Raw genomic sequence first — 18,502 nt, 5'->3', positions numbered from 1 at the left:
TGTCAGCTGTAATGTGCCCAGAGCAGGGTGACCAGACAGCAAGTGTGAAAAATCGGGACGGGGGTGGGGGGTAATAGGAGCCTATACGAGAAAAAGACCCAAAAATCGGGACATCTGGTCACTCTAGCCCAGAGTTAGAACAAAATAAGATTGTTCAGAATACTGGGAGAGCGTCTTTTCTGGCATTTTAGTTTCTGAAGAGTTCATTGTATGGTTGGAATATGTTCATTCTTTTGGAACGTAACAACTTTTCAGAATTGTACTGGTGGGTATTGTAATTACAATGCTGGCTATAGCTGCACCCATGGCTTACCTCCAGACAGACTCTGATCTCCGTAACTCTGTTATGCTAGCTACACTCATGTAATTGAGATCAGAATCTGAGCTGTCATTTTATATAGTCCTGCAGTTTCAAATGTGCTCACATTTTACCAGTAAATCTGCACTGCATTAGGAAGAACTTGGAAAACAAGATAAGGGGGAAATAGGGTGACCAGATGTCCTGATTTTATAGGGATAGTCCCGAATTGTGGGTCTTTTTCTTATATAGGCTCCTATTACCCCCCACCCATTGTCCCGATTTTTCACACTTGCTGTCTGGTCACCCTAGGGGGAAATGTTGATACTGATTTGAAAGGTGAGTGTGGAAGCCCTGAGTTACTCTCATGTTTTAGGAAAGAATGTGGGGGAAGGCACCAGTCCTGGTTTGTGATGCAAAAGTAGAAGTTTAGATGTATGTCCTATTTCAGTTGCTTACTTGGAGTTCTGTTTTAAACTGAGTTAAAAGTAACAGGAGGTTTTCAGAAAAGGGGACCAGGGGGCTGGACTTTGAGGAAAATTCTGAAGTCACTTGCTAATGAGATGCAGCAGTTCTCAGACTATTTATGAGGCTGAAATTTGGACGGGCATCTGATAAACTGGAAGAGTGAGCCTCGATTCACAGAACTTGGAGATGAGATAAGAATTGTGGCTCCAAATGCAAACCTGCCCATAGTTCTGATCCAGTGCTCTGGTTGGGATTCGTCTTATAAAGATGGCCATGAACCAAGAAAACCAGATGCAGATCTGGACCCCCCAAAGAATTCTTGTCCCAGTTCACTGTATGAGACCGGTGATTCAGGGAGTAATTTTATGCCATTAGGAAGGTGGGGGATCAGGAAAGGAGGAGGGGAGAGGGTCTAAAAGAGATTGTCCCACTCTTATGGAATGGTCCAGAAAATGAAAAGGTTTGAAAATTTGTACTATTCTAGAAGGTTAGTTAGCCCATTCCTTTGACCAATGGAGGAATGTTCTCCGTGGTTTTGGCCAGTTTAGTTTTAAATCCCTCTAGCAATGCGAACCCCATCATTTCCCTTGGGAAGCTACAACCCAGTTAAACAGCTCTCACTGGTAGGAAATATTTCCTGTTCGGAAATGTTTCAGCATCAATTTCTTTTGCTCTGTTTATCTCATCACAGCTAGTAGTCTCTCGTTTGGGATATAGTAATCGTATCACTCTGAAAAATGCAGCAAGCTCTGGGCTGAAACACTGCAGCTGTTTAATAGCACAATGCAACAGTGCACACTCTGGAAATATGGAGTAAAGGTTTCTAAGTTTCCAGTTAACTTTGCCAGAAAGGGGGTAGGGTTGGGGCAAAGCACATAGGTTCCTTAAAATACAGCTAGGTAGGTAGAACAATGCAAGTTTTTTCATATAAAACATGTCCCTTTTTACCAAGAGCAAAAGACCAAGTTACTGTTCTGTAAATCCCCAATATAGTCTCTACTTTTCTTGGAGCTCTCCCAAATCTGACCCTGTTCAACTCACACAAGCTGAGGAGATTACACTGCCAGCTACTACTGAGCATACTGCAGGGCTGTTCCATTCAGCACATACGTTATACTTCAGCTCTTCTGTTCCAACATGGTTATTTTCCTTCTGTCTTCCTTAAATCATATTTGTTTTTTGCTAGCCGCCTCCCCTAAAAGGCCCAGCCCCCTTTGAGCCCAGCTGTGTCATTCTTCATTTCTAAGATAACTTGGACTTTCAAAACATTTGGAATATATTGTATATAGTTCACTCTGCTCCAGTATAAATAAAAGAACAGCCCCCAAAGCTGACTCTTAAGTTAAGCTCTTCCCAGCTGGAAAAGGTTCCATTTAGAGCTACCGTGCTCACCACTTCCTGTTTTCAAGTTTTCTATTTGTATCCAGCTAGCGCCTGTGCTTCGTTTGCTTCTTGTCATTTTTTGGACAAAGTTTAGAGTATTTTCTTGTTGGTTTTTTGTTGGTGTTGCAATGTGTTCTGTTTAGGAGACTTTTCAGAACATTTCTGAAAATCAGTGTCAGAGATCTGGCCTTTGTGTGACCAAATTTGTATTTCCCCCCCTCAGTTCCAAGTCTCATTATTGCATTATTCTAAGCAAATCTTTTCTGAATCTGACACCAGGGCTTTCATTATGATTGAAGTAGACATAGTTCCCAAAGAATGCATCCCAGTCTTTGCATCTGCCCGGGCACGTTATCTCTAATGTCGGTATGTCCGAGGTTTGTTATAACTGGTAACGTCCTGCAGCCCAAACTCCGTGAATAATCCCCGTCATGTCGGTTCGTCTGGGACATCTGTGACTTGTAGGATGAGAGGGGAATCCACTATCTGTGAGTTGTTCAATGTTGGCCTCTCTGGGGAGACTGCCAGCAAGCGGGTAAGAAGTGCTAATTGGCATGGCAATGATGGGGATGTGGTCACCTATGATAAGGAGTTGGCAGAGACCCACCACCAACTTTCACATAATGCAGGCCAAAGAACTGTTTAGTACCCAAAAGCTTGATAATGACTCTCAGTGATATTGCCCTGGTCTAGATTATAACCAAGACTCTCCCTTTTAATCTTGCTTCTGCTAATTGTTCTAGTTTTTCCAATAATTCTCCATAACTGATTCCTAGACATGGGTATTCACAGTCCTCTGCTGCATGTATTAAAATGCCAGATGCTGAGCTGTGGTAAATCAGTGTAGTTCCATTGATCTCAGTAGAGTCATTTGTCTCAATAGGGCTACACAGATTTATACCAGCCGAGGAGCTGGAGCACTGTATTTATTTGGTACTTTGTTTGCACAACACAGATGGCTTCTATGCCTTTAATGCCTTAGACACTGGACATTAGGATTTTAAAAAGCCAATGCTGAGAGAATTCAAAATACATTCATAGCTGTTGATAATAATTTCACAATATTCAAGGAAAACTACTGCAAGACTCTGGTCAATATTTGAGAAACAAATGGAAATGCTCCAATGGAAACTTTAAGAGTTGGGAAACTTTCCATCTCTGTTTTCCAAGTGCCACGTTGAATATTGAGACAAAAGGGCAGGTTCTCATCTCAGGTATACTGGTGTAAATGCAGAGTAAACCTACTACAGTCTGGATTTCCCATGGTGTAACTAAATACAGAATTTGGCCCTAAATACACTAAAGGCATTAGAGCAGTGGGGATGACTTTTTTCCCCTCCTTCCTCCCATATATGATGGACAGGTGTGCGTGAAGGGGTGGGAGGAGCAGTGGCTAGTCATGCTGTGAAAGGAACCTGCATGGTAGCGTATTGGGGCACTATGTCCAAGCAGAAAACTAGGGAACTCCTTGGAGTTGAAAGATCCAAAACAATCAATTGTACTTAGAGGTAATATGAATATGTAACCACAGTCCTGGGAAAAGGAGGTAATGGTGCTCCTTTCTGTGGACCTGTGGTCAGCACAGCTGGGATGATACATTCAGATCTATTACATCTCCTTAGCAGAAAGGTATTGAAAATGGGAGAGAGTTCAGAGAAGAGCAACAAAAATAACCAGGGAGCTGGAAGGATTGTTCAGGCCCCTGGATGCAGTCAATGGTATGACTGACAGTCCTTGATTCAGATGATAATAACAAACAGCACATATAAGATGGTTGTCGGGTGTGACTGTCTGTCTGTGGCTTGGTGAGCTCAACTTGGTGGTGCATCCAGCATGATTTGGTGTTGCTGATATTCTTTCCTCTTTTATTTCCACCCCTCATTTCCTGCTTTCTGCAGCCATCCTGGAACTGACTGGCACCCACGACATTGAAGGGACATGGAAGAGTTCCCTCACCTTGCCATGCGTCTATGTGCCTTCCCAGGACTTTGTGCAGCAAACAGTCATTTGGACCCTGGACCGAGATCAAAACCTTGCCACCGTCTTTCGAAGGGATAGCTCTGGTGATCACATCATGTTGTCATTGTACAGAGGTAGGGTCAGCGTCCCAAAATACAGGCCAGGGGATGTCTCTCTTGAAATTGAGAAGCTTGAAATAACAGACCGTGGACACTACACTTGCAAAGTCACCTGGAGAGCCCAGAACAACAGCCTGCTGACAAAGGAGAGAACCACTACAGTTAAGGTTGTTAAAGGTAAATCCAGTAATAAACCCTTGCACCTATGTAGCATTTGTCAGTCATAAAGCACTTGACTGAGCTGGCTTTAGATCTGGTGGGGATGGGGTTATGCAGATGGGCTTCCACGCCACACTGACTCCTCACATCCGCAGGTTTGGGGCCAGCATTTTCCATGGATTCTCGAGCTCCATGCCTCTTCCTCACTAAACTGGCAGCTAGGGTGACGAGGTGTCCGGTTTTTGACTGGAACACCCGGTCGAAAAGGGATCCTGGCGGGCCATTGACTGTCCCCTGCGCCCCTCCCAGGCCCAAACCCCTGCCCCAGCCCCAGACCTGATCCCCCTCCCACCCTCCAAACCCCTCGATCCCAGCCTGGAGCACCCTCCTGCATCCCAAACCCCTCATCCCCTTCCCCATCCCAGAGCCCACACCTCCAGCCGCAGCCCTCCCACCCTCCCACACCCCAACCCCCTGCCCCAGTCCAGAGCCCCCTCCCACACTCCAAACCCCCCAGCCCGGAGCCCACTCCTGCACCCCAAATCCCTCATCCCCAGCCCCACATCAGAGCCTGCACCCCAAGCCGGAGCCTGCCCCCCATACCCCAACCCTCTGTCCCAGCCCAGAGCCTCCTCCTGCACCCTGAACCATAGGCACCGACTCCATGGGTGCCCCAGGGCTGGAGCACCCACGGGGAAAAATTAGTGGGTGCTCTGCTGTTTGGTAGCGTAGCAAGCTCTGGGAGAGAGGGGGGAGGAGCGGGAATGTGGCGCGCTTAGGGGAGGAGGCGGGGCCAGGGTGGGAATTTGGGGAACGAGTTGGAATAGGGGCAGGGAGGGGACGAAGTTGGGATGGGGACTTTGGGGAAGGGGTTGGGATGGGGGTGGGCAGGGGCAGGAGGAGGCGGGGCATGGGTGGAGTTGGGGCAGGGCCAAGGGCAGAGGGGGGTCAAGCACCCACCGGTGCAAGCAGAAGTCGACGCCTATGCCCTGAACCCCTAATTTCTGGCCACACCCCAGAACCTGCACCCCCAGCCTAGACCCCATACCTCCTCTCACACCCCAACCCCCTGCCTCAGTTGGGAGCCCCCTCCCATACTCCGAACCCCTTGGCTCCACCCCCCAGCCTGGAGCCCCCTCCTGCACCCCAAATCCCTCATCTCTGGCCCCACACTGGAGCCAGCAACCCCAGGTGGAGCCCTCACCCCCTCCCAGACCCCTGAGGCAGCCCGGTGAAAATGAGCGAGTGAGTGAGGGTGGGGAGAGCGAGCAACAGCGGGAGAGGGGATGGAGTGAGCGGGGGCAGGGCTTCAGAGAAGGGGCAGGGCATGGGCGGGGCCTCGGAAGTGGGGCAGGGGCAGGGCAAGGGTGTTTGGTTTTGTGTAAGTAGAAAGTTGGCAACCCTAACTGGCACTAGCCCCACCCTAATGTGGGGAAAACAAGCCAGAGGGTGGAATTCATGCCTATGATGGTGCAGACCCCAGCTATACTCTCTTGGAAAAGTGTCCAAAAAGAGAGAGTTTTAAAATTGCAAAGAAGAGAAAAGTCTCTTAAATATGTTGAAATCTTTTCAGAGAAAAATATTTTATGCATTTTTAGAAATAAAGGTATTAAATATTAGTTTTTAGGAAAAAATATTGCTTATACATTTAGGTTCCTTTGAAAAAAGGTGTGAAAAATAATTGTATGTCTTTTGAAATAAAGAATAGAGCATGTATATTAGAGAAGATAAACAAGACACAAAGTGAGTGAGAACAACACAAAAAAGCAAAAGTATCTTAGCCTCTAAACATCTTCAGGTCTGTGAAATTAACTCAGAATGTCACAACTAAACACAAGGTGGAATAGATTGTGTAGCATGAGTAGTTAACACATATTTCAAGGGACCAGATCTGTGTAGCTCACAAGCTTGTCTCTCTCAGTAACAGCAGTCAATCCATTAAAAGATATTACCTCACCCACCTTGTTCCCCAGAATTGTTGGCATTTGTCTAGAGGTAGCTGCAGGAGTTAGATGGTTTTCTCTTCTCTCTGCCATGTGCTCAGTGACAGAGGCCTTCTTGATGCTTTACATCAGAGGTAGGCAAACTACGACCGGGGGCCGCATCTAGCCCTTGATACATTTTAAATTGGCCCTTGAGCTCCTGACGGGGAGCGAGGTCCGGGGCTTGCCCTGCTCCACACATGCTGTGGCTCCGCACGGCTCCAGGAAGCAGCGGCATGTGCCCCCTCTGGCTCCTATGCATAGGGGGAGCCAAGGGGCTCCACACACTGCCCCTGCCCCAAGCACCGCCCCCACAGCTCTCATTGACCAGGAACTGTGAGTATTCATGGCCTGCCATACAATTTCCATACCCAGATGTGGCCCTCGGGCCAAAAAGTTTGCCCACCCCTGCTTTACATCTTTCTCTCTCCCTTTATTTTTCCTTTTTCTGTAACTGGCTAAGATGCTTTTGCTTTTCTTAGCTGTTCTCTCTCAGTTTGTGTCTTGTTTATTTTCTCTAAAAATGCATGCTCTGTATTTTATTTCAAAAGGCACACAATTATTTTTCAGACTTTATGGCAAAATAATATGAGTGCATAAACAATATTTTCTTTTTAAATTAATATATTTAATACCTTTCTTTCAAAAAAATGCATAATTATTTTCTCTAAAAAGACCTGTTAACATGTCTCTTTTTTGCAGTTTTAAAACTCTCTCTTTTCTAACATTTTTCCTTTCTTTATCACTTGGTGATAATCCACTTAAAAATGCCTATAAAAATATTTTTCTCTAAGAATGTGTAAATAAACCCTATTTTCTTTTAACCTTAACATGTTAAAACACACACACACACACACACCCCTAATGTTCCCCATAAAAAATATATTTTTTCAAAATGGCTGACGGTTCCAAAAACATAGTGGTCAAAATGTGAGACTGGAGGTAGGACATAAACCAGAAAAGGGGGCACGGAACCCTGTCAAAATTGTGTGGTGATGAATGCTATGGAGTTCTTAACTACTGACCCAAATCCCTTTCCTTCTTTCTTTCAGTTGCAGTGACTAAACCCATCATCAGACCAGGCAATCTGGGATTCACTGTACCAAAAGGGGCTAGGACAAGCCTGACCTGCTCTGCCAATGGGTCCCCACCCATTATCTACCGCTGGTTCAAAGGAGAGCCAGGAGGAAACGCAGTGCATGTGAGCAATCACGCCGTACTCATGTTTGATTCTCTGCGAACATCTGACACGGGGAAATATTACTGTGAAGCAGAAAACAAAGCAAGCTCACAAGTCATACAGCAGAGTGATGCAGTGCAGCTGACTGTGAGGGGTAAGTGCGCCAAACTAGTGCGTGGTGGTCTCTGAGACACTCCCAGCTGCAGGATGATAATGAGGCAAATGGCTTAGAGGGTTTTAAAAAGGATTAGACATTTATAGTGACACTCGCTAGGTTAAAACAACAATGGCTGTCAATCCACATGCTTTAGGATCACTCAGCTCACTGGCTGGGGTCAGAGAAATGTCATGCACCCTCCAGTGGTATAGTATTGCGCAATAAAGTGCATTATGGGAGGCTTCCAACTTCCCCCTAAAGATTTTGTATTTATCCAATTTGTAAATTGAAGGAGTAGCAGAATCTGATGTGTGGTCATTTCTCTCACAGACCTCACAAAACCAGCAACCACAGTACCCAGGTCTGAGAACAAGGCGAACACCACGGCCAAGCCTGTCTCAGAAAGAGGTGAGGCCTGCTCAGCACTGAATCGGAAGCAGCTTGGAGACTGGACATGAAGTGATATTTTCATTGTGGTTGTATGTGAATGATATAGAGGAGGAGATGACTATGTGACATGTCCACTCATTTGCAGCCAGTTTTTAGCAGATGGTCTGTAGTCTGCTGAGGCACGTGGCTTGCTGGAAATGACCTCTGCTGCCCTAGGTGACTTCCAGCTCCTCTCTCCCTTGCCCCTTGGGAGACATGTCCTCATGCTGCTAGACTACTTGGTTACAGTCTCCATGGGATGGCAGCCATTCTAACACTTGGGGACATGCCTAGGGGAGTTATGGATTTCCTTAGCTCCATTTGGTACGGCATAAATTAATCAGAGGCATTAATCATGCCCCTATCACCCCAGTGGTTTAGGGGAGCTCAAAGGTATCACAGCAGGGCCTTTCATTTTCTATCCAGAAGGGACTATCCCCCGGCAGGTAAATGGGCAGCACTGGCTCTAAAGGATTTGTTTCACTGGCTTATTAGGCTAAACAGGGAAATGACCTCCAGTCTTGCAGCTGCTTCATAGACCAGAATCAGATTTCTTTCTGATGCTGAATGACTCGTAAACCATTATGATCACCTGAACCTTGCTTGATTTGCAGATCTGATCACGACAGCATTGGCAACTGGGAGTGACGTGCAAGTTCCAGAAACGCATGAAGTGACAACGGGTAAGGGGAGTAGGGTGACCAGACGTCCCGATTTTATCGGTACTGTCCTGATATTTGCTTGTTTGTCCCGCGTCCCGACCGATGTTAGGTCGGGACACTGGACAAACAAGGAAATGCTCTGGAGCCCGGAAGTGCTTGCCCCCCCTCCCCGCCCCGACTCCACCCCCTCCTCCCCCCATTGGCTCCCTCCCCAAATCCCCACCTCTTCCCCAGGCTCACCATTCCTCCTCCCTCCACAAGCGCTGGAGGGAGGCCCAGGAGACGCAGGGGAAGCACGGGGCCGGGGTGAGTGAGAGTCCAGCCTGGCCCCGAGTGCAGGCAGGACTCAGTAGGGAGAGTAGGGGGGCGGCCCACGAGGCCAGGCGGCGGCTGTTCTCCCCCCCACTCCCGGGCAGCGGGACTCGGGAGCAGCCGCTGCTGCAGCTCCCACTGACGCGGGGGGAGGAAGCAGCCGATGACCAAGCTTGGCGGCTGCGGCTCTGGTGCCCGGGCCCAAACCCCCCTGGCCTGTTGTGGGGACCCAGCAGCGCGCACGCTGCGCCCAGCCCCTGGCCAGTCACGTCTGGGCTGCTGCCCAGCTGGTGCTATCCCGCGGTGGCCCCAGGGCGGAGGCATCGGCAGCCCAGCCCCGTTTGTTCCCCTGCGGGACCCGAGCAGGACAGGGCTCCCCCTGCGTCTCCGGGGCCTCCCTCCAGCACTTGTGGAGGAACGGGGGGGGCTGTTTTTTTTTTTTTGCTCTGCCACCTTTTTTTTTTTTGCCATGCCCCCCCACCCTCCATCGCGTCCCGATATTTGACCTGGGTGATCTGGTCACCCTAAAGGCGAGACCTTTCGAGCAGTGGGCAGGGAGGTCAAGGAGTCAAGCTGGAGGTTCTACACTGACACCTGGCAGTAGATTTTGTTGCAGGGAAATTAACTGTTGGTATAAAAAAATCCAGAATTTCACACTGCTTCTCTGTGTGTATAGATAGTCCATTCAATATCTTGTACACAAATGCTAGAAGTCTAAATAATGAGATGGGTGAACTAGAGTGCCTCATGTTAATAGGCATCTCAGAAACCTGGTGGAGTGGGGACAATCAACGGACACAATCATTCCGGGGTACAAAATATATCAGAAGGACAGAACAGAACGGGGGAGGGGTGTGGGGGGGAGAGACACTATATGTGAAAGAAAATGTAGAATCAAATGAAGTAAAAATATTAAATGAATCCACATGTTCCATAGAATCTCTATGGATAGTAATTCCATGCTCTAATAAGAATATGATAGTAGGGATCTATTATCGACCACCTGACCAGGACAGTGATAGTGACGATGAAATGCTAAGGGAGATTAGAGAGGCTATCAAAATAAAGAACTCAATAATAGTGGGTGATTTCAATTATCCCCATATTAACTGGGTACATGCCACCTCAGGACGAAAGGCAGAGACAAAATTTCTCGATACTTTAAATGACTGCTCCTTGGAGCAGCTGGTACAGGAACTCACAAGGGGAGAGGCAATTCTTGATTTAGTCCTGAGTGGAGTGCAGGATCTGGTCCAAGAGGTAACTAGTATAACAGGACCTCTTGGAAATAGTGACCATAATATAATAGCGTTTAACATTCCTGTGGTGGGAAGAACACCTCAGCACCCCAACACTGTGGCATTTAATTTTAGAAAGGGGAACTATGCAAAAATGAGGAGGTTAGTTAAACAGAAATTAAAAGGTACAGTGACTAGAGTGAAATCCCTGCAAGCTGCATGGACACTTTTCGAAGACACCATAATAGAGGCCCAACTTAAATGTATACCCCAAATTAAAAAAACACAGTAAAAGAACTAAAAAAGAGCAACTGTGGCTTAACAACCATGTAAAAGAAGCAGTGAGAGATAAAAAGGCATCTTTTAAAAAGTGGAAGTCAAATCCTAGTGAGATAAATGGAAAGGAGCATAAACACTGCCAAATTAAGTGTAAAAATGTAATAAGAAAAGCCAAAAAGGAGTTTGAAGAACAGCTAGCCAAAAACTCAAAAGGTAATAACAAAATATTTTTTAAGTACATCAGAAGTAGGAAGCCTGCTAAACAACCAGTGGGGCCCCTGGACGATTGAGATACAAAAGGAGCACTTAAAGACGATAAAGTCATTGCAGAGAAACTAAATGAATTCTTTGCTTCAGTCTTCACGGTGGAGGATGTTAGGGAGATTCGCAAATCTGAGCTGTCCTTTGTAGGTGACAAATCTGAGGAATTGTCACAGATTGAAGTGTCACTAGAGGAGCTTTTGGAATTAATTGATAAACTTAGCAGTAACAAGTCACTGGGACCAGATGGCATTTACCCAAGAGTTCTGAAAGAACTCAAATGTGAAATTGTGGAACTATTAACTATGGTTTGTAACCTGTCCTTTAAATCAGCTTCTGTACTCAATGACTGGAAGATAGCTAATGTAACACCAATATTTAAAAAGGGCTCTAGAGGTGATCCCGGCAATTACAGACCGGTAAGTCTAACGTCAGTACTGGGCAAATTAATTGAAACAATAGTAAAGAATAAAATTGTCAGACACATAGAAGAACATAAATTGTAGGCAAAAGTCAACATGGTTTCTGTAAAGGGAAATCATGTCTTACTAATCTATTAGAGTTCTTTAAGGGGTCAACAAACATGTGCACAGGGGGCATCCAGTGGACATAGTGTACTTAGATTTCCAGAAAGCCTTTGACAAGGTCCCTCACCAAAGGCTCTTACATAAATTAAGTTGTCATGGGATAAGAGGGAAGATCCTTTCATGGACTGAGAACTGGTTAAAGGACAGGGAACAAAGGGTAGGAATTAATGGTAAATTTTCAGAATGGAGAAGGGTAACTAGTGGTGTTCCCCAAGGGTCAGTCCTCGGACCAATCCTATTCAACTTATTCATAAATGATCTGGAGAAAGGGGTAAACAGTGAGGTGGCAAAGTTTGCAGATGATACTAAACTGCTCAAGATAGTTAAGACCAAAGCAGACTGTGAAGAACTTCGAAAAGATCTCACAAAACTAAGTGATTGAGCAACAAAATGGCAAATGAAATTTAATGTGGCTAAATGTAAAGTAATGCACATTGGAAAAAATAACCCCAACTATACATACTATATGATGGGGGCTAATTTAGCTACAACTAATCAGGAAGGAAATCTTGGAGTCATTGTGGATACTTCTCTGAAGACGTCCACGCAGTGGGCAGTGGCAGTCAAAAAAGCAAACAGGATGTTAGGAATCATTAAAAAAGGGATAGAGAATAAGACAGAGAATATCTTATTGCCCTTATATAAATCCATGGTACGTCCACATCTTGAATGCATACAGATGTGGTCTCCTCATCTCAAAGAAGATATACTGGCATTAGAAAAGGTTCAGAGAAGGGCAACTAAAATGATTAGGGGTTTGGAACGGGTCCCACATGAGGAGAGATTACAGAGGCTAGGACTTTTCGCTTGGAAAAGAGGAGACTAAGGGGGGATATGATAGAGGTATATAAAATCATGAGTGATGTGGAGAAAGTGAATAAGGAAAAGTTATTTACTTGTTCCCATAATATAAGAACTAGGGGCCACCAAATGAAATTAATGGGCAGCAGGTTTAAAACAAATAAAAGGAAGTTCTTCACACAGCGCACAGTTAACGCGTGGAACTCCTTGCCTGAGGAGGTTGTGAAGGCTAGGACTATAACAGGGTTTAAAAGAGAACTAGATAAATTCATGGTGGTTAAATCCATTAATAAAAAGAAGAACAGGAGTACTTGTGGCACCTTAGAGACTAACAAATTTATTAGAGCATAAGCTTTCGTGGGTTACATCCCACTTCTTCAGATGCATAGAATGGAACATATATTGAGGAGAACATATATTGAACATTAATGGCTATTAGCCAGGATGGGTAAGGAATGGTGTCCCTAGCCTGTTTGTCAGAGGGTAGAGATGGATGGCAGGAGAGAGATCACTTGATCATTACCTGTTAGGTTCACTCCCTCTGGGGCACCTGGCATTGGCCACTGTCGTTAGACAGGATGCTGGGCTGGATGGACCTTTGGTCTGACCCAGTATGGCCATTCTTATGTTCACCTCCTTCCCAGCTTCCAGTCCATGTGGGTTTGTCCAAATCCTGATGTTTGCTTTGAGTTTCAGGATTCAAATGTACTGAAAATCTCAACTGTCATGATTTGCCTAGTTTTTCAGTGAAACAGTAGATATCACGTGATTTTTGAGACAAAACCCAGCATGTCTCAAAATATCTGTGAACCGTGGTGACACTTTGGATGAGATGAGCTGAAACTAGAGTTTTAATGAGGCCCCAAACCAGATGAGTTTCGTATGGTTTCATGTTTGGATGTGAACGTTTTGCACAGCTCTGCTCTGCACAGCTCCTACTTTCTCAGTCAGCAGGGGCTTCCTTTCATCTCTGAGTGGAGATGCTGACCATGAACCACAATATCACAGCAGGAGGCAAGTGCAGGAACTCCAGCTGTGAGACAATAGATTGGACTGAACCACTACCCCTTTGGCCCAGCTGGCTGACTCAGTATGAGGAAGGGACACAAACAAAAACCACATAACCCAGGCCTCAGTCAGTACATTCAGCTCCCAAGGGAAAGGTCCATCATCGTGGTTGTGGCTGTTTTTATTAATTACAAAGCAGAACTGCTTCCTTGCTTGAAACCTCAATTTGTGCTGTTTTGATCCAGCCCTGCGGAAGACCGGCCTGCCCGTCTATCTCCTCATCCTGATCGTTGTGCTCTGTGCGGCTGTGGTTTTTGTTGTCATCGCTGTCGTCTTGTGCAGGAGAAAGAGCAAGGAGGGTGAGTGATTAGGTGTAACTCACTCCAGATAGATGGGGTCTTCCCAGCAGGCCAGTAGTCAGATTGCACTCCCACAGGCTACTCACTGGCCTAGCTTACATACATGGACATTCAGTAAGAAGAAATAATATTCTAAGCAGCTTTCCTCCATCCAGCATATAGACTGGAAGGAATGAGCTGGCCCCAAATTAGAATACTGATGCAATACAACGAAAGGAAAATGAGTCACTTCTCATATTTGAACACAAGGGGGCAGGCATGTTCTATCAAGGAAGGGAATGGACAGGGTAATCATAATCACAGTGCCTGCCTTCCTAGATTTCCTATGAGCACTGAACTGAGGGTACTCTGTCTATCCATTGCAGGACTGTGAATGCACATCTTGCAAGTGTGTACCCCAGAGATGGTTGCTAGGAAATCAGCATGGTTCCATTCTCTAAAAGCAGCCTCCAGTTGACACCAATCCTCAGCATATCTCCTGCTGACTGTAGAACTTGAGTAGGTGATTCCTAGCTGAGACCAGCTCAACATGGATCATACTGGTGAATCAGGGGGTAACCACTTCCTCTTGCCTCACTTGATGGAGCCATTGCCTGCATACAAGAGAGGTCATGTGCAGGAGACAGGGAATCTGGGCCCCAGACAGGGCCGGCGCTTCCACTAGGCGACCCTAGGCGGTCGCCTAGGGCGGCAGGATTTGAGGGGTGGCATTTTGCCACCCTCGGTGGAAATTCGGCGGCAGGGGGTCTTTTCACTCTGGGTCTTCAGCAGAAATTCGGCGGCAGGGGGGTCCTTCCGCTCCGGCACTTCGGCGGAAATTCAGCAGCTGGTCCTTCACTCGCTCCGAGACCCGCCGCCGAAGTGCCCTGAAGATGCGGAGCAGAAGGACCCCCACCGCCGAATGCTCAGAGGAGGAACACTGTTGCCTAGGGCGGCAAAAACCCTGGCGCCACTCCTGGCCCCAGATAACCAGTCACCAGGGGCTAAATCCATTTAGTGTCTGCTCCTTAGCTGGGCGGGCACAATACATTCAGTCCCAATCATAAGAGCTTTCTAGTGTTCATTTCAGAAATGGCAATTTTTTTTCAATAATTGTTGTACAGAAATATCAGTCAGGGAGGGGCAGCGAGATGTAATGGACTGAACACAAGGCTGGGAGGTGAGACCTCCTGGTTTCTAATCCCAGCTCAGCTGTGACTTTCAGCTGGTCATTAACCACTCTGTGCCTCCATTTTCCCATCTGTAAAATGGTAACAAAAAACTTACTTAGCAGGGTGCTTGAGTGGATTTATTAATGTCTGTATAGTACTATGAAATCTTTAAACAGTGCTATGTAAGTGCCATTTATCATTATTAAATCTTCTTTCAATGAGCACATTTTTTAAATAAAACTGATTTTCTCTGTGGGGTAATAAAAATGCAAAATTTTCACATTTGTGTTTTTTTCTTTTTTTCAGATAATCCGTATGAAGTAACATAGTGAGTAAGATTCATCACCTGTCATGCTGAGAGAACTTCTGGGGTTGTAATATTGATTTCTGTGGCAGGAAAACTATTTGCCAAGTGAAGAATGAATGTCCTCTTTGGTTATACAGGAGAAAAGGTTTGAATAGCTTAATGGTGTATGTGATTGACAGCATGAAGGTTTAGTTATTCACACAGGGGACAGCGATAGAAATGTTCTTGAATGATATCTTAGAATCACACCAAAATTAGAGTTGGAAAAGACCTATTGGATTCTCTGTTCCTTCACCAAAGAGACCAGTGCATGATTTTCCTCTGTAGTGAATTCACAGTGTTTTGTCCAGAATCTAAAGAACAGGAATTTCTAGCTCTTCCCTTGGGATAATATCCCAGTTGAATGGGTCTCCCTGTTGAGAACCATTTCCTGATGTTCATCCAAACTGTCCTTTGCTGAACCTCCTTCCGTTACTCCCTGGTATTTCTTCCTGGACCATCCTAATCCTAAATTTGAATCCCTGTGTCCTACTCTTCCATTTACTGACACCCATACACAAGATAAGCTGCCACTTTAAAGGCCCCGACAATAAAAACAATACGTAATGTGGGAACTACTTATCCAGATGCCAATGAAAGTGATCATATGAGTGTATGTTGCAGTGTGATATTCTGCCAATGAAATTTGTCCAGGTGCTATTCTATCAGTGAAGTTTGTACAGCAGTATGTTAAAATAAGGTCTAACTCTGACCAATATTGTGCACTGCATTCTGGGACTGCTCTTCGCTGGTTGCACCTTCACTGTAAAGAGGTGGCCAGAGAACTTTATCAGCTGCATTTGGTCCATGTGTTGCAATTTTTCCACTATTTGTTCTATTGTTTATTCTCTAACAGCCAAATTCCCCATGGGTGTAGCCCCATTGAGGTCAGTATGGTAATGTCAGCTAACCTTGGAGCCAAATTCTCTGCTGATTGTTCTTGGTTGCCACTTTTTTGTATGTGACTCTCTCATCATTGTTGCATGTCTCTTTAAACCAACTTGCACAGCCTCCCATAACGTCCCTGGATTAGTATCAGGAGTCTTGTTATTCCACAGCTAATATTCCTCTGTCATTCAAAAGCAGAGGCCCAGAGCCTGATCTCAAATACCACACTGCAAATCCAGAGTCACTCCAGTGAAGTTAGTGGAATGACTCTGGATTTACCCTGCACTGATTTAAATGAGATTAGAATCTGAAGATGTCGAGTCTCCCCTGGCTCCTTCCTCCCATTAATGTTGGACTTTTGTTTCAGTCAAAACACGAGGAATGACGCGAGAAGACAGACTTGTTCAGGAGTCAATGGCAGGTGCATGTATGAGGAGGGAAAACCCACGGTCAAAAACAACTACACGACACAGCCTGTGAAAGAGAATGAATATGAGACAATAAGCATAAAGGAAAACATTGAATACAAGATCCTTGTGAACGCAATGGAATCTGAATATGAAGTGGGGGATGTTCAGTAGGGAACCGGCATTTTCATGCAAGCAGGAGTGCAGAAGATAGAGCTGGACAGCTTCAACGGTGACCCTTCACCAAGGGAAACCCTCCTTCCCGTCTGTCTTCTCCTCTGATAAATATTCTAAACTCATTCCTTTATTTGTTCAAGGGGAACTGTGTCACCTTCTGCTTCTTTAGCAAATTGAGCTCTGGCCTTTGTTGCAGAAACCCTCAGCAAAGCAGTTATCTAACTGATTTATGCAGTGATTAATTTGTGAGCATCCTGAAGGATGGGGATCAGGGCTAAAGGGGCTCCACAAAAGTCTTGAAGCTGCAGATCAAGGTAAATAGTGGATTGTAACATACCTAACAAATGATATTAAAAACAATAAAAAGATCTATAATGATAGGTGTACATTCCCTGGCTAGAAAGTTACTGAATGCTTAGGGCCAGGGAACTTTGTTAAAAGGAGGAAAGTTCTCTGGCTTCCTCCACTACATTAAACCACTGATTTTACATCTTATTTGCAACTCAGGTCTTCTCCCCAAGATTTGGGGCGGGGTGGTAAAGGGACCATAAGGGTTTGGTTAATGTCCAGGGTGTGTCAGATTGAAGCTGATTGTTTGCTAGAAGAAAGAATGGCATCTTTCTTTCCTGCCTCTCTTCTGGAAAATCAGAGCTGACGTTGGGGAAAATACTACAGCTTGACTTTAGGGTGGGGGGAATAGGAACACAATATAATAGGAATGTTACAGGACTTTGTCATCCTGAGTCAGAGTTTAAAGGGGAAAGAAACGGGTGGTCTAGTGATATGAGCCAAGGGTTTGGGAACCAGAATCTCCTGAGTTTTAATATAGGCTCTGACACCGGCTCACTGTGTGGCCTTAGATTGAGACACATGCCAATCAGCTTCAGTTATTTATCTGTGTAGTGGAGATATTAATACTGACCTATCTCACAGGGATGTTGTGAGGCTTTCATGTTTGTAATGTGCCTTGAACATAGCAAGTGCTTGATAAGTGCTGAGTATTTTAATATTCTCCCATGGTAATTGCAAAGGGGTCTCAAGGAGTCTATTGAATCTTGACTCTGACCACTTTGGTCTTTCATCATTCAATGCACGCTCATTCGGTTTCCTGCAATTTATTCCCCTTGCTCTCTTGTCTGATATAACTCTGCAGAGTGATTTGGGGTACAGCGTGCCCTACTCAAAATAAAGTTAGATTTGTGTTTTCACAGTCACTGGTACAGTCTCTTCACACAAGTTTTCACAGACATGCAGCTTGCCTGCCATTGTAGTGACAGCACAAGAGGATGTGAGAGTTTGGGTCCTAAAGGTTAGCTCACAGCTACTTACTCTAATGACACACATAAGGTTTTACTATTTTGTGTTGCTGTCAGACCTGCTGAGCCAGGGTCAGATCTGCTCTTAATTATACCATTGCAACTCCACTGAGAATGCATTGCAGCTGTGCACACAGAAATGGTACTGTGCAAAGACAGGGCAATGCTGGCTGCCCCACACCACTGCTTCTACCTGCTGACCAGGAGCAGCTGGAGCACAAAAGGGAGGATGATTTTTCTCCTGAGCTGTAAAGCAAAACCAGCCGACCACCAATCCAGTAACCATTGTTTAGTAGCCCCAGTGGAGTAGGTTAAAAAAGACAAGAATAGTTCTTTCACACACACACATACACACACACTCAAATTAAAAGAAATTAATGTTTTGCTTCAGTTGAAATTTGTAGTGGTAATGTATTGTTTTCTTAATGAAAAATGTTGCAAACATTTTCAATTAAAAAAAAAATTAAAAGATTGTTTCATTTTGTGGGGAAAACCTACTTTCTCTCACTTTATTACTTTTTCTACTAATAAAAGAAGGAAAAAATGAATGAAAAGAGGCCACTGGAAAAACTGAGG

At 45.3% G+C, this 18,502-nt stretch overlaps 1 protein-coding gene across 2 annotated transcripts in view; it reads left to right on the top strand.

Annotated features, from left to right (window-relative positions):
• Nucleotides 1–17,820, top strand: part of LOC128843627 (V-set and immunoglobulin domain-containing protein 4-like) — a 38,175-nt gene extending 20,355 nt beyond the window's left edge. For both annotated transcript variants that reach the window (XM_054040609.1, XM_054040608.1), the window contains exons 3-9: nucleotides 4,048–4,404; nucleotides 7,421–7,702; nucleotides 8,036–8,113; nucleotides 8,749–8,817; nucleotides 13,528–13,641; nucleotides 15,099–15,120; nucleotides 16,394–17,820. In XM_054040609.1, the coding sequence (XP_053896584.1) occupies nucleotides 4,048–4,404; nucleotides 7,421–7,702; nucleotides 8,036–8,113; nucleotides 8,749–8,817; nucleotides 13,528–13,641; nucleotides 15,099–15,120; nucleotides 16,394–16,607 (1,136 nt within the window). In that variant the 3' untranslated portion in view covers nucleotides 16,608–17,820. The remainder of the gene's footprint in view (nucleotides 1–4,047; nucleotides 4,405–7,420; nucleotides 7,703–8,035; nucleotides 8,114–8,748; nucleotides 8,818–13,527; nucleotides 13,642–15,098; nucleotides 15,121–16,393) is intronic.
• The last annotated feature ends 682 nt before the right edge of the window (nucleotides 17,821–18,502 follow it).

This window comes from Malaclemys terrapin, chromosome 9, assembly GCF_027887155.1.
Source record: "Malaclemys terrapin pileata isolate rMalTer1 chromosome 9, rMalTer1.hap1, whole genome shotgun sequence".
In the NCBI taxonomy this organism is placed as follows: Eukaryota; Metazoa; Chordata; order Testudines; family Emydidae; genus Malaclemys; species Malaclemys terrapin.
Note: the sequence above shows the minus strand (reverse complement) of the source record. Positions and strands in the feature narration are given on the sequence as shown.